Source organism: Acipenser ruthenus, chromosome 2, assembly GCF_902713425.1.
Source record: "Acipenser ruthenus chromosome 2, fAciRut3.2 maternal haplotype, whole genome shotgun sequence".
NCBI classification, from domain to species: Eukaryota; Metazoa; Chordata; class Actinopteri; order Acipenseriformes; family Acipenseridae; genus Acipenser; species Acipenser ruthenus.
Window position 1 is genome coordinate 22,174,272 of NC_081190.1, and position 16,907 is coordinate 22,191,178.

The window sequence follows — 16,907 nt, forward strand, 5'->3', positions numbered from 1 at the left end:
GTTATAGGAAAACAATTCCATCTCGGGTTTCTGTCAAGTTTATCAATTACTCGACCTTCGGTCTCGTAATTTATGACGTCACAGAAACCCTCGATGAAATTATTTTCCTGTAATATTCTATATATACTGGCCCTTCACCAGCCCTAGAGTTAAATTACTGGCGGCAGCGTTGGGGTTTCTTACTGGCGGTATAATTTATATGGAAATACAAAAACGCTGCTGCCAGTCGATTTTCAATTGGTTCTTGGCAATCCGTTTTTTAAAACTTCCTTTATAGCGCGCAGTTTGTGCCTGTCAGCCTGCCGTAGTCACGAACAGAAGAACACGGATGTTTGTGACTGTAAACAGAACTATTCAACTGAATAGATGGAGGTATAGTTTTGCTTTCACTTGTTCACTACGGATTTGCAGTGGTTAAGTAAAAACCATGACATCGAAACCACAAACCAAGGTAAATTTATCATTTTGTTCATGGTATTGTGAAGATACTATTTTTTTTACTAAAAGTCGATATTAGATTCGTTTGGATTAAGAAACGATTAATTTGCGTAACAGGCAGAACTAGATTGTGACGTTGCCATTAATATTCAGTTTTCGTCTGAAAACAAAAGTCCTAGTTTTCCCATATGTTTGTGATTCAACGTAGGAATCAATTTAAAAGTATGTCTTTGCAAAATGTCAAACGCATCTATTAACTTTATTGTACAGGTATTTTGCGTGTGTGTTCTAAAATATTGTTAATGAACATTCCTGCTTTCAGAGTGCCAACCCTGTTTCATAACCCAGCAATGGTCCTCAACTGGTCATACTAGTTCAAAAGACTGCTTTTAGAGTCGCTTTACTGTTTCTTAAACGAATATAATTGCCAAACCTATGTTTGTGTTTTACTATCTGTGTATCTAGTTTTAAAACAATGGACTTCAAAGCAACAGTTCATCAGCAATTACTACAATTTCCAGAAGGAAATTGGAGTTTATTACATTAACCATCTACAATAAATTAGAATACCTGACCTTTAGACATTTCTAGAAAAAGTACTGAGTATAGTAATGTCAACAGTGCATATTTTTTGCTAAAAACAGTATTAGGCGGGGCCCACCATTATAAAACATTTATAACACAGTAATTTATGCGAACAGTTGTACACTTGGAGACTAAAATGTATAATATTCTGCCCACAGGGAAGCAAATTATCGCCTGATGTTCAGCCTTTTGTTCCAAAGCAAATTTGTTACAAAAGCACACTTGAGCCCCCAGAAGCAGATGTCTTGCCCCCCTACTTGACCATGTGCAACCCATATGTCCAGGGGCCATGTGCAGAAGAGTAAGTGCAGTATCTGCAGAATTTTCTTTTTGTTTTGTTGCAGTACACAGTTTAGGTTTTGCCAGCTTCCAAAGGTTGTTAATCTTTTCGTTCATTTGAATCAGTAGTTATTGAACATGTAATTAGTGCCTTCCCAACTAACACCTCATCTGATGCCTAAATATTGGAAAAGATGATGTTTCAAATCCCGTCAAGATAAAGGTAATTGTACAAAAAACAAACAGACATACTGTCTCTCTGAGACTTTAACCAGGAAGGGGGTACCCTCAGCTCATCCAGAGACCATAGTTGACAACTATAAATTGATGAGAGTAGTGGATACTGTAAAGAGAACATGTGAAGAAAGGGTCTTAAATTAAGGAGTAGAAGTTAAAACAGTACTCAAAATGAAAGGTAGACTTTGCAGTGAGTGGAGGACAGGTGTGGTGGCCATTATTCCCTCCAGTATTAAGAATTATTTTAAAGCCTGTAAATCCATCAGAATCTGAGGTACCATACTCTAATCACAAAGTGACACATGTCTCAAACGTAGAATCTCATTGTAAAAGGATGTTCAATATTTGTACAAAAAAAACTTTGATTTTGGATAGAAGCTTATACTAAACCTCCAGATACCTTATACTCTCCTTAGACTTGAAGTAACAGTTTAAGCCAATCCAGGTTTTATTATGAGACACATTTGAGCCTGCACAATATAAATCTACAACTGTGACTCATAGACAAACCTTGATTGGCTTCAACCTTTATGCATCGGTAGTGCTTTGTCCCAACCCTGAAAGAACCGTGTTTAGCCAAGACCCTTGTGGTTATCAAAAAAGTACATCCGCTAATATTGTAGTGGATGTTCTGTTGCTTCTAAAAATATTTATATCATGAACAGTGCTTGTGTTTTTAATGCAATAATCAGATGACTGTTTTTTTATTATTATTATTATTATTTCTTAGGCAGATATATACAGAGAACATCAACTGCAATAGATCTCGACAGAATCTCTCTGCACTGTCTTTGACAACTACCTCTGCTGCAGAATATTCTCCTCCTTGCTCTGCAAAGCCTGCAATAAACAAGCATGCACATGCTTCATTCCAAAATAGAGATGGCTACGCCAGAAAGTACAGTAATACCAGACAAAACAAGAACACAGAAGGGCCATGCGGTTCATCAGGGGAACGTTCAGCCTCTGTGCAATCATCAAAGGTCATCTCCAATTTCCATTGTTCTTGCAATAGTCTGTTTATGGCATTCAGATAATTGGTGAAACACATTTCTGTTCAGTGCTACACAATATATTTGTTTTAGTTTTTACTGTTTCGAGAACATGCATTTCTTTAGAGACGTAGAAATTGCCAGAAATTTTTCCCTTGTATCTCATTTATAGGCACCAAATCCAAAGATTGAACCTGGCATTCGGGGACAGGAATCAAGTAAAAGCCCATTTGATGTATCTTTGAGTGAAGGAAACCCACAGAAACCAGGTGTGATTACATCAGGTAAACGTCTGCTGCTATATAGGTATAAATAGACTTGCTTGTTCTGAATGAAACCATTGTGTAAAAGAGCAGTCCCGTATGTTTAATTGAATACTGTCCTGGCTGCCTGTTCTGACCAGACCTGTTGATGACAGACCTAGAGCTGTTTGGCAATACATAATGATATCACGACTGCAGAGAAATTTGCATGTGCTGCTCTGATGTAATGGATTGCAGGGATTAGTAAGGCTGTTCCCTGACATGGCTGTCAATACAAATCTACCTTTGAGTGAAAAAGTAGATCACCACGACCAACAGCCACTTTATGTACACGGAAACAGGTAAGTGACATTATGTAAGGACAGACAGACATCCTCACAATTTAATATGCGGTTATGGTTATCAATTTCTTCATCCTACATTATTATTCAGATGTTCACAGGAAATTAGATGTGTGTTATTAATGCTGCTTTATTAATCAGTAACAAGATACACATGTTCACAAAGAAAATGTTTATTCCTTTTTCAGCTTTAGTTATTGAAATTGTCCCTGCAAACTGAAGTTCTATTTTTTTTCAGATAGAAGTCGTCGGAAACCTAAAACTCATCCAAAGGAGGCTGACTCATTTGAAGTTACACTTGCAGATTTTCCTGAACTGGAGACTTCTGCCTTTTGTAGCCCTGTTCAGTCAGTCCAACACAGTCCTAAATCAACATGGGCTTCAGCTTTACCATCGAGTACTAACCACAATCAGTTTGTTAGACCAGGTGCAATACTTCCTCATTCAAATAAGGTGGTTATTATATTAAACATGGTTTTCATTCAGAATATATTATAACATTCATTTACTTTAACAATGACAGCAATACACTGCGTTTGTCAGATCTCCCTAACCTGTCAGCAGTGGCCTCAGTGAGTATGTATTTGTTTTAATGAAGTATGATCAGAATTATAATTTTTTTAGTCATCCAGGTTTTACTGAACACAACCATAACACAGAATATTTAGATTGGCAACACACTATTTCTTTCTTAAATCTCCTAGTTGCTTATACATTTTATACCTATATATGTTACATTATGTTTCATGAAAAATGTATTATTTGTCTTATTAGAATACACTTCCAAGAAGAGAGGAAACGGAGCCCCCTCCACAAAATGCTACAAATGAAAATGTGGATTCAAGTACACATTCGATTTCATTGCAAGGTAGGAATGTGAGGATGAGTATTATAATTTTTACTTACAAACAAGCTTTCCATTTAAAGTGGCTAAACAACTAATGAAATAATTGTTTAAATCTTTCATGTGGTGCACATCCATTAGCTATCTCACATGTGCAGTTTTGAAAGAAACATATGTTACACTTTGTACTTCACTAAACAAGTACTTTGAATTTAAAGTAATATCTTGTGCCAGCCTAACTAATACAAAGAAAAGTACTATTTAAAAAAATGAATACACGTGTGTCTTTCTTACAGTTTATGATGCAATCTACACATATTTTAAGCCCCTATGATTATTATTTCTAAGGCATGTCAGTGTCTTGGATGGGGCTGTAACGAATACTCCCAAGTGCTTTGAAAAGAGTATGTTTCTAATTTTAGCAGCCCAGTCTTCGGAGAGATCCTTGTCTAGTTCTCGTCCTGCATCGTCTTGGGCCAGCATTGCTTCACTGCCTCCCAAGAAGCCTGCTCCAAAAGAATTGCCTCGTAGTGTGACAGATCCCAAACAAAAACCAGGAACTGTACAGGTAAAGACAGACTTTATCTGCCCCCCTGGACCTTTCAGATAAACTGGCTTTAATCTTCTTTTTAAATAAACACAAGGTGTATATATAGGGATTCAAAAAGATGGTCAGCAAGTCAATTTAAAATTAAATTGTGGGTGCAAATGCCTATTGTGTATTTGAGGGAGGGAAGGGTGAACAAACAAAAACAAATTGAACATATAAAGCAATCAGTTGCCAGTAATATAGCAATCAGGACCTTATAAATCTCCTCTGAACAGGTGGCTCTTAACAGAGTATCAATAATGCTACATTTCTGTTTGCACCAGCAAGTCTTTAAAACTGGTCTTAAACTCAATACCATCTCATTCCAATATCACACGGGGACTGCTGCTGTTCTTTACACAATAGTATGTAACTTGATATTTAGGGCAGTCCATGTGGCCTTACTTCTGAAGCTACATATAATTTATTTAAGCCAATTAATAATATAGAATTTAGATTATTTACAATAAGTAAATATTGGTTTATTTAATTGGGTATCGCTTATTTCACAGTTTACCCATTTGGTGTTTTTTGCTTTTTCAATATGCTAGTTTAATTTTTTTGAGTTGCATGATGTTGCATCCAAGTTTCATGGAAACAAATGTGAATTCCAGGGTAACTTTGAACTCCAGGGCTCAGTGCAGAACTAGTGTTCGTTTCTAATCCTGAAGTCTGCATGCAATTCCTCCACTCAGCAGAAACCAGGTGAAGGAGAAATGGAAGAACCCACTGGGAAGAAAAAAAAGAAGAAAAAGAAGCCAAAGCTACCAGGCAATGCTCCTGTGCCTGAAGAGACCACAGCTGTAGTTCAAGGGCCGCCAAAGTTTGAGGTAGGAGGGAAAGCAGCTGTGCATTTAGAACTGTAGACTTAAGTTTAGTGTATTTGCATGTATGGAGTAAATTAGTTTACCCTAAATAACATGAATGGTACTCCCGGGCTTGTTTTTAGTCTTCCTGTTTGGAAGCTCTTCAACAGATAGCCACCAACTGCTTTTTAAGAAAACCTCACTGGCAAATAGCAAGACCAAAACCTATTACTTTAATCAATAGGAACTTATTGCGCTATTGGACCTAATTGATTCATCTAAATTTTGGATCTAAATTCTACCATTGTTTAGATAATTAATTAAACCAATCGGTAACATAAAGAGCATGTAACATGCAATGTTTTATTTATTTTTTAATAGTAACATGTTGCTTTGGTTCTCAATGCTAAACACCAATAGGAAAATGACTGCTTTCCCATTTACAGCTGTAAAGTCAATTGTTGGATAAATTTAAACCCCACCATTTAAAGTTAAATTCATGGAAACCTTTCTAAGGAACAATTACAAATACAGTACAGTGCAGTAATAAACAGGTTACATAGAATCCTCAATCTGAAAAAATATCTTGCATCACTCAAAGTTTAAATGTAGTGCTCGTTTAAATACTATCGGAATACCTAGTTGTTGTTGTTGTTGTTGTTGTTGTTGTTGTTGTTACTCTTAAGATGCTGCGTGTTTTGTATCTGTAACAGGACGTGGATGAATTCCCTGATCTGGCAGGTGCGTCTGGCAATACTAACAAAGCACACCGTTCTGCAAACCAGAGCATCTTCTCCTACAGCAATGTTGCAAAGAGGCAACATGAGGTAGGTGTTAAATAGAATTGTTGATTAAATTACCTATTTATCTTTGGCAGTACCCTGGGCCTGCACTTATAATTATGAGATTCTAGTGATTTCTTTATTCTTTTAATTGTCAATTTTAAGTAACTGTATACTGGTAGTTTACTTTTCTTTACTATAGACAAACTATTTTAATTTAATTATGAAATCTGATATTTAATGTTGACCGATATGTCTTTTAGTGGAGCAGCTAAGACCAAAAATTGTGTACTGTAACCTAGAAGTATATGACTAGACACTTGCAGTAATTTGCCAAACTGAGTTTGATTTGGTTACCATGGAAGCCAAGCACTGCAATTACCACCCATCTGCACAGAATATACAGTCCAGTGGCCAGTTGCATGTAACACCTTAACTTAACCCTTTGCTGCCGGCGTGTTCTAATTCCGATACTATGATGTTGATTACAAAACACATCATATCTCAGCCGTCCAACCAGCAATCTTGTTTTTTTTTTTCATTGAGTCATAGCCATGACTACGGTGAATGCCTCCATGTAATTGGTTTAAGGCTGGGGTGGGTGGGACATCATAACACTAATAATAATAATAATAATATTTATTTATTTATTTATTTTTTAACTACAAGGATGATTAACTTGCGTCTGCCAAGTTCAATGGGGTACTCGCACACTTGAAACGTCTATATCTCCCCTTCTACACTCCCTAAAGTGCTGATCTATAACCCATCAGAAAGCTAAGAATTGGGAATAATTAATCACTTTATTTTTTTTAGGTTTTATTTAAAAAAAAAAAAAACAACTTTAAGCTTTTTTAAAAAAAAAAAACCTTCCGGAATGCTGTGTGTGTGTGTGTTTCATTGCGTGCAGGGCAGGAGATGGCGAATTAAAAAAAATAATAAGTTACTGTACAGACATCTGAGATCCCCTTTTATTATTATTATTTTTTAATGTTATTTTAATTATATATTGCTTTGATTTTATTTTATGTCCTGTTTTGAAAATGTTTCTTTGGACAGAGGCGGAACTAATGTAAACGAGTTGCACGCATCTGATTAATAATTCAATTATTATTAGTGTACTTTCCCTGTGTTTTCTTTGTTTCCGTGTGTGTAAAGCGATGGATAATTATTTAGATGTAGTTATTACTTTTATTAGCACTTAGCTGTTTTTTTATTGGTAGTATGTTTTTTTTTATTTGATTTGTCTTTTTTTTTTTTTACCAATACAGTAGCTTACTGTATTTGCAAGTTTTTTCTTTTTAAATAATAATACAAAACATAATAAAAACAAACACTCAACATGTTGTGTGATAATATTACGTTTCCAGTTTCATTTCACAGCTGACCTGCATTCGCCATTTCGGCTCTTTTTTTGTAAAATACACACATTACAAAACCCTGTGTAGCTCTGAAACTATACAAGCAATTTCAATTCTGACTTCTGATTTAACATCCTTGTAAAATTGCACCGCTCCTATATACTACATCATTTAGAAAAAATTACATTTGTATGTTTTACAAGTATTATTTATTATTATTATTTTATTATTATTATTATTATTATTATTATTATTATTATACAATTTTTTATATTTTTTGGGATGCGTGGCTTATGTGAAAAAATATAACACATCCCACAGCCAAACATATTATATCATTGGAAAGGTCTACTTAATGCCTTTCTGTTGATATGTTGGGTTTTAATTTCTGATTTACGGTTACCAAACTACAAGCGTTAACACAAAGTTGTCATATATTCATGCCCAAATGTGGTCATTCCACGTAGGCGGCATAGGGTTAAAGTTCTCCTTAATTGCTTCTTAAGTTGCAGAAATCAACTTAAGACTCCAGTTAATGCACTTGATACTTTACTCTATCTTCATGTTTTAATACTTAAGCTGTTCTGTATAAACGGCCATATAACTTTCTTTCAAGTTTCTACATGTGTCTTTGTGAGTGTGTGTTTGCGTTTGTGTATGTGACTATCTATAGAGAAAAAGTTACATTAACCCAATATCGGAGGCCATTTTACGACACAGGTCAGTAAAGGGTGCCATTAGATTCCATAACACTAAAAATAAGAAGTAACCAGCTTATGTGGTTAGTACAGCAGTAATAAGTGACTTCAGCGGGTTATAATGGCAGTTTTCTCACTTATTATATGATGGTGGTTTCCATCCTAACAATGCAGTGCTTGGCACTATATCAGGAATTACTTGTTGGGTCAACTAGTGTGCCAAATATCATGTTTCTCACAAAAAGAGCACAATTCCCCTCATATTTTGAACTGCGCTGCTCCACTAATGGTAGTATTTCTGAAATAAAAAGGGTCACTTTTTATTTTTTTTTCTTGAATGTATAATAAACAAACAGAACATAAATCTCTTATGTAATCTCTTATGTAAAGTGAATTCATGTGTTCTCTGTTTGTTCCTCCTTGTTTTCCAGATACCTGAAAATACAGATTGTGTTGGTACATCTGTTCGTTCAACTACCGAGAGAGTCGCATCATCAAAAGACCAAAAAACTGCAAAGATACCAACAACTCAGGCTATTTGTAACACTGCAGAAACAAAGGTAGCACAGGTAATTGGAGAGAAGAGAAATGCCCTACTAAAATAGCAGCCTCCATTTTAATTTTCAATTGTACAGTACATGTCTGTAGGAAATACGTTTACTGCCTCTAAACATGCTCTTCATGAAGAGCAGGGAATGTGTTACGTGGGCTTTAATGAAACTTGTTTTGTTTATAATAATATATTTCAATTATAATAGGATCTTTATATTAAAACAAGGTTGGACAGTTTTATTATCTGTCAACAGGTGGCAGCATATGTCAGTGTTAAGAAAACTCACTGTTAAAGTGGTGTGGGCTTCAGTACAGACTGAAAACATTTAAAGGTTGTGTCTTGTGGTTAAATGCTGTTACTAAAGGCAATGCATGAAAATGAGTTGCATGATGATATCATTTAAAGCTGTATATCTATTGACGTTAAACGTATTGTTTTAAAACTTTTAGATTTTGATGTATTTGTACCTATTTGATACATCGTCATACTTCAGTCACCAGCAAGAGGTTAAAATGAACATTGACATATCCTTTGTGTTTTATCCTCTGTTTAGAAAGCTGTGAAGACAAGTGGTAAAAAGAGCAACAATCCAGTGCAGTTTGATCTTGGTGACATGCTTCAGGTACTGGAACGAAAACAGCAAGCTCAGAAATCCAAGCAGGACCCAAAACCAATAGTACTCTCAGGTGGGCAAGAAATTATATGCTGTTTTTTTGTTTTTGTTTTTTTTGGGTGAAAAAAAGCAAGTTGCCTGCTTTTGAAACCCCTTCAGGAAATGTCAATATGTGGGGTTGCGTGGAGTTTTGCATTAGAATGATATTTTGCATGCTTCTGCATCATATTCCCAAGCCAAAAGTAATTGATTGTCAAAGATAATAATAAACTGTTTTTTTTATTCCATTATATTTGTGGAAATTTGTTATCTATAAATACAGTACATGCCAGTGTCATAAAGCCAACCTGGCAGACAGCATTCCTTCTGTTAAACAAACCAAAGGCCAGTACTGCAACATGTAAAAAGTAGTTCAAATGGGGAATATGTGACTGGCCAAGTGAAAATCTGGATATTCTCAAAATAAATAATTAAAAAAACAGCTCTCATTTTGTGTTCTCTTTTTTTTTTTTAATTCCAGTTGGAGGTGCACTTCCAATGGTTCCTAAAAATCCCTTGGTGCAGAAGAAACACCCCAGACAGCTGGAAAAAGTGGCTCACAACCCCCTGGATTCCACCAGTCCTTTGGTAAAGAAAGGCAAGCAGAGGGAGGTTCCAAAAGCCAAGAAACCATCACCTCTGAAAAAGGTTAGTTTGTGTACTGCTGCTGTTGGTACATTAATACAAACAAATAAAGCATAGTTTGGTTACAGTTCTTTCACGGTAACTTATTCCATGTCTGCTACACGTACAACTGGAGAGCAAAGTATACATCACTGTGATGCTCATATGCAAAAAGTATTATTGTAATTTAGTCAACATCTGTTGGCTGTCATGTTAAAGGGTAGAAAGTACATTTTATCTGTTTTTATCAACTGTAAAGAAATACAGAAAGGAAAGGGCTGCTAACACAAATTCTTTGGGGAAATTAATCCCAAGAAAACTTTTGTTTGTGTTCCAAAGCAGATTTTTATTCATTGAAATGCTTCTGATTTTACACTGCAGATCATTTTAAAGGAAAGGGAGGAAAGGAAACAGTATCGGTTACTAGAAGAACAGGGACTGAATCCAGCAACCGAAATCACAGTATCAAATGTACAGAATGAGGAGCCGTTTGAAGAAGAACTTGAGGGTCATCAATCTTTAAATACCACAGGTATTTGAACAACTTGGGTATCCACCAGAGAGAATTGAGATATCTGTACATACAATTGAACACTCAGGGCTCTCATTTCTGTCTCTACATAGACACTGCACCAAAGGAGATAGAATGTATCTTGTGTATTATGCTTTGTGCTTGCTGGGCAGTGTAACCAATATCAGGGATAAACAACAAATGCTCTTTTCCTGTGCAGATTTTACAGATGGTCCAAGCACTCCTGATGTGCCTGTTCAGCTAGAAGAAAAGCAAGAGAAGACCGATGAACCGACTCCTATTGAGAGCCAGGCTGGCTCTAATCGCCTCAAAATACACAGCAGGAGATTTAGAGAGTATGAATCATTTTTCCATTGAATACAAGCATTTTAACCAATAGTTGTGTGTGTGTGTGTGTGTATATATATAGATAGATAGTGGATAAATACCCTGGTTGATCTACTTCCTCATGCCACTGACATGATTATTTTTCCCAGCAAATGCCACTTTCTTTGTTGGTTACTCTTACTGTTCAGTGACAGCAAATGCCTTGACTGGTTTGTGGAAATTCATTATTAATGAGAATCATTATCAAATTTTAACTTTTGAAATGCTTTTTGGTAATGTATTTTTTCTTTTAAATGCGTCTAGGTACTGCAGCCAAGTCCTCAGTAAAGAAATTGATAATTCTGTGATAGACCTGCTGAAGGAGCTGGTACGCTTCCAAGATCGCTTGTACCTGAAGGACCCCCTGAAAGCCAAGATGAAGCGCAGGCTAGTCATGGGTCTCCGAGAAGTCCTTAAGCACTTAAAGCTCAAAAAAGTGAAGTGTGTCATTATCTCCCCCAACTGTGAAAGAGTACAGTCCAAAGGTAGTTTTCATTCTGGGTGCTGACAAGGGGAATATAAACTGTTTCCTAAAAAAAAGCTATGTCTGAACATGAAGTGTTTAAACATGGAGTTTTGTTTACTAAAAGCAGAAATCTGAAGGTTTTAATATTTTTGCTGATTTAGATAAATTAATTTAAGATGTAAGGGTCATATTCAAATACAAATATAGTTAGTCAGGTGACAATTCTTACAGTAGGCTGCTGTATCATGGGAGGACCTGAAGGCTAATAATTAAGGCCAATGGCTTTCATGGAAGGTAACCAAAAACAAACAAGCCTTATGGATTTGAATATTTGATTTCGCCGCTTCAACTACTTTTCTTCATTTTAACAGGGGGGTTGGATGAAGCTCTGCACACTATTATTGACACTTGCCGTGAGCAAAATGTCCCGTTTGTGTTTGCTCTCGCTCGGAAAACCCTTGGGCGCTGTGTAAATAAAGCTGTTCCCGTCAGTGTTGTAGGAATTTTCAATTACGATGGTGCCCAGGTAAGTTCAACAAAAGAGAATGCGCAATAATTTAAAATGCACTAAATGAAACGCTGCGATTTTTTTAAAAAGTTAAAACTTTTTCAAATAAAACTTAATAAATAAATAATAGGGGTGCACCGATAAGATTTTCTTGGCCGATGGTTATCTACCCATATCGGCCGATACCGATAATAAATAGACAGTGCAGGTAAACTACTAGAACAAGACATAGGGCCTATATTTAAACTGTTTTATAATTATAAATGTTATGTTAAACAATTAAGATATTGTTTACTTGTTGTATTTATGACCAAAAACGAACAGGTATTGTTTACTTGTTGCATTTCCTTCAGAAAATGAATACAAAGAATAACGTAGTATTACAGTGCCTTGCGAAAGTATTCGGCCCCCTTGAACTTTGCGACCTTTTGCCACATTTCAGGCTTCAAACATAAAGATATGAAACTGTAATTTTTTGTGAAGAATCAACAACAAGTGGGACACAATCATGAAGTGGAACGAAATTTATTGGATATTTCAAACTTTTTTAACAAATAAAAAACTGAAAAATTGGGCGTGCAAAATTATTCAGCCCCCTTAAGTTAATACTTTGTAGCGCCACCTTTTGCTGCGATTACAGCTGTAAGTCACTTGGGGTATGTCTCTATCAGTTTTGCACATCGAGAGACTGAAATTTTTGCCCATTCCTCCTTGCAAAACAGCTCGAGCTCAGTGAGGTTGGATGGAGAGCATTTGTGAACAGCAGTTTTCAGTTCTTTCCACAGATTCTCGATTGGATTCAGGTCTGGACTTTGACTTGGCCATTCTAACACCTGGATATGTTTATTTGTGAACCATTCCATTGTAGATTTTGCTTTATGTTTTGGATCATTGTCTTGTTGGAAGACAAATCTCCGTCCCAGTCTCAGGTCTTTTGCAGACTCCATCAGGTTTTCTTCCAGAATGGTCCTGTATTTGGCTCCATCCATCTTCCCATCAATTTTAACCATCTTCCCTGTCCCTGCTGAAGAAAAGCAGGCCCAAACCATGATGCTGCCACCACCATGTTTGACAGTGGGGATGGTGTGTTCAGGGTGATGAGCTGTGTTGCTTTTACGCCAAACATAACGTTTTGCATTGTTGCCAAAAAGTTCGATTTTGGTTTCATCTGACCAGAGCACCTTCTTCCACATGTTTGGTGTGTCTCCCAGGTGGCTTGTGGCAAACTGTAAACGACACTTTTTATGGATATCTTTAAGAAATGGCTTTCTTCTTGCCACTCTTCCATAAAGGCCAGATTTGTGCAGTATACGACTGATTGTTGTCCTATGGACAGAGTCTCCCACCTCAGCTGTAGATCTCTGCAGTTCATCCAGAGTGATCATGGGCCTCTTGGCTGCATCTCTGATCAGTCTTCTCCTTGTATGAGCTGAAAGTTTAGAGGGACGGCCAGGTCTTGGTAGATTTGCAGTGGTCTGATACTCCTTCCATTTCAATATTATCGCTTGCACAGTGCTCCTTGGGATGTTTAAAGCTTGGGAAATCTTTTTGTATCCAAATCCGGCTTTAAACTTCTCCACAACAGTATCTCGGACCTGCCTGGTGTGTTCCTTGTTCTTCATGATGCTCTCTGCGCTTTAAACGGACCTCTGAGACTATCACAGTGCAGGTGCATTTATACGGAGGCTTGATTACACACAGGTGGATTCTATTTATCATCATTAGTCATTTAGGTCAACATTGGATCATTCAGAGATCCTCACTGAACTTCTGGAGAGCGTTTGCTGCACTGAAAGTAAAGGGGCTGAATAATTTTGCACGCCCAATTTTTCAGTTTTTTATTTGTTAAAAAAGTTTGAAATATCCAATAAATTTCGTTCCACTTCATGATTGTGTCCCACTTGTTGTTGATTCTTCACAAAAAATTACAGTTTCATATCTTTATGTTTGAAGCCTGAAATGTGGCAAAAGGTCGCAAAGTTCAAGGGGGCCGAATACTTTCGCAAGGCACTGTATATTGTGTTCTTGTCAGCAATTTATACATTTGTTTTACAACAGTCACGCAAAAATAACACTTTGCATGTGTACTAGTAAAAACACTTCTATAGAAAAATTATGTAATGTGACATTTTTTATAGCCACTTGCTGTCAAACATTGTGTATTATAACGTCGACCTATACTGTACAGTAGAAAAAAAAAAATAGCCTACACAATGTCAACTACAACAACGTTCATTAAATTCTTATTTTAAGCATACACTGCTTAAAAATGCAGCACAACTTAAATTGTTCACTTAATCAAAAACAAAAAGATGTCATGAAAATATCCGGTTACAAAATTCAGTAAAACTTGAATTTGTTACTAAACAAGATGGCACAGTAATCAAGTCCAGCTTCAAAATGCTGCCTAATACACCTGCAATCAAAGCAGGTTAAGATAAACAAACCGAGCAAGATCAACAAAAATTACAAAAGGTAATTCCCACTTAACGTTTAGAGAGCCCACAACACCTTGAAACTTAGGGAGATTGTTGTCGTTGCTGCTGTAGTCTAAAAAGTGCTTTTCAGCTAAACTGTTTAGGTTCAAGGATTTGATCAAGTGAGCTATGGAGGAGGACCTGGGATGATGACAAGCTGCCAAAGAGAGAGATGGAGCAGCGACATCGCAGAGGCAGATTTATAACTAACCGTGCATCGTTGCTGCATTTGAACAATAATTTGCCTGGTTAATACTATTTTCTTATGAATAATAAATACCCCTATATTTATTACAGTTTTGTCAGCCTGAAACCAACTACAAAGCATTACTTAGGGTGAATGTTTGGTAACTGTATAGGCTACACGTACTCTAAACTACCACTACTATCAAATTAAATTATCAATGTTATTTAGGATTCGACCATTTTTTTTTTTTCTAAGAATCAGAATAATATTCCACTTGCAGTTCATCATTAGATTTAGTGTAGCATCAAGTATGTTCAGCAGACAACTCGCTATCTAAAGATATTTAAATAAATAAATAAATAATCCAAACACTTCTATTTTGAGACGTATTTACTGCATTTTGGTCACACGTTACACAGCACTGGGAAAATGAGTGTCTCAGTGTTCTTGTGTCATTAGTAAGCGCGCCTGACCAAACATTAAATTCTGTGTAGAAGAAATTCAAGCATGAATGTCGGTGTACGTTATTGGCTAAAATAACAAAAACTACTGATTTAGCCAATTGTGTTTTTTCCCTTATATCGATAGTCTACCGATTTTATCGGTGCACCCCTACTAAATAAATAAATAACATTTTGTCATCTACCCACCCCCACCCACTATTAATATTAATATAGAAAATTAAAAGAAGTGTTGACAGAGCTGTGGTAGGTAAACCATGCATACCAATAAAGAGGCTATCTGTTCTTTTCACAGGACCATTTTCATAAAATGATTGAACTTTCATCTGAAGCCAGGAACGCATATGAAGAGATGGTTGCAAGTTTGGAGAAAGGTGAAGGATATGAAGACCAGGATGAGTTTCCCCAAAACCTGCCTGCCTTGCAGGACACAGCTCAGCAAACCTCTGAATCTGATGAACCAGAATACAGTACGTTTCTAAAGTTTAGAACATGTAGAATTCTGTACAAAAAGCACCTGCAATCTATTGAGAAATCTACTGTACACCATATAGTATGGTTAGTTTGTAAAGAAGTCAAATGATCTAATATGCAAGGTTAATCCTCTGAGAATTTTGCTTTTACGATAACCATATATAATATATTGTAAACCTTGATATTGATGTGATGTTTCTTTGTATCTGATGCAAATGACATCACATTAAAATTGGCTATACTGTTTAGTTATTCTTCTTATAGGGTGCTGTGTAAGATACAAGGATTTTAAACCACTGAAGATCAGAGCAGCAAAGCAATTAGTTGGATGTCCACTTGTACCATACAGCACCCTATAATGTCTTGACATTTTTGTTAGCGTTATCACATCATTATTATATTCTACTATATACATTTATAAACAATTATACGGTTCTATACAATGTAATCAATTATTTTCTTTCTTTTTATAGTAAAAATTTGGAAGAAAATGCTTGAAAATGAGTGTAACCATCAGTTTCTAAACTTTGAAGACACGACTACTGGGACCCTAAACTTCAGTTTAAAACTGCAGTCTGATGACAATGTGGAGAGCTGATAAAGTCTTACTACTGTACATCACCTACTGGACTTTTTAAACTACAGCTATGGCCAAAAGTTTTGTATCACCCTATAGAATTAACTAGCTTTGCTTCATAGTTGAATGAAACCTGCTGAATAATGTTACGTTAACATTTTGAATTACATACCGCTTTGTAGTTTTCCATATACTTAATGAAAAACTGACAATTGAAAAATGTGACATTTCAAAATCTAACATGAAATACTGTACTACTATTATGACTTCCGGTAGACTTTTTTGCAATATCATTTCTTGGATTACATGATGTTAAATAAAAGATCTAAATTATGTTCATAGTTTTATTATTTTTAATTTGTCTCAATCATAAAATTCTAGTGAAGCAAAACTTTTGGCCAGTCGTAGGGGTTCAAACTTCAAATTAATTCTGATTTTATAATTTAATTTTATATAGAGATATAGATATATAATGAAAAAAGAGAGCAGGGTAATTAAAGTATTTGTTTTTAATTCATTTCTCATACTTGATTATGTTCATGCTTTTCACATGCTGCACTCTTGTACGGTTAATTTGGGGACATTGTATTGAAGCGATTATATATTAATGTATTCCATTATATTACTTATTTCTTCAGAAATACTAATGTATAGCAAAAGCACATGGAGTTAGTATCCCAGTAAAGTCTTTCCTCTTTACTAACTGAATAAAGAACTGGAACTAATTATGGAAACACCACTATCAGTTATGCAAAGACAAAATATGATAATATGTAAAGATATTATTGCTCTATTAAATAATTTACTGTGGCAAA

At 35.7% G+C, this 16,907-nt stretch overlaps 1 protein-coding gene across 6 annotated transcripts; it reads left to right on the forward strand.

Annotated features, from left to right (window-relative positions):
- The first annotated feature begins 159 nt into the window (after nt 1-159).
- LOC117408418 (selenocysteine insertion sequence-binding protein 2-like) lies at nt 160-16,907 on the forward strand. Of its 6 annotated transcripts, none has more exons than XM_034903961.2 (18): nt 160-451; nt 1,182-1,324; nt 2,270-2,522; nt 2,704-2,815; nt 3,374-3,588; nt 3,910-4,003; nt 4,402-4,547; nt 5,264-5,398; nt 6,088-6,201; nt 8,647-8,775; nt 9,322-9,454; nt 9,902-10,068; nt 10,426-10,576; nt 10,776-10,911; nt 11,207-11,427; nt 11,780-11,934; nt 15,337-15,511; nt 15,989-16,907. In XM_034903961.2, the coding sequence occupies exons 1-18, from the start codon at nt 428-430 to the stop codon at nt 16,111-16,113; spliced, it is 2,628 nt and encodes an 875-aa protein (XP_034759852.2). In that variant the 5' UTR covers nt 160-427; the 3' UTR covers nt 16,114-16,907. The 6 variants fall into 6 exon arrangements, with proteins under 6 accessions (XP_034759852.2, XP_034759841.2, XP_034759858.2 ...); XM_034903950.2 differs by having other exon boundaries at nt 5,267-5,398; nt 8,647-8,784; XM_034903967.2 differs by having other exon boundaries at nt 2,704-2,800; nt 8,647-8,784.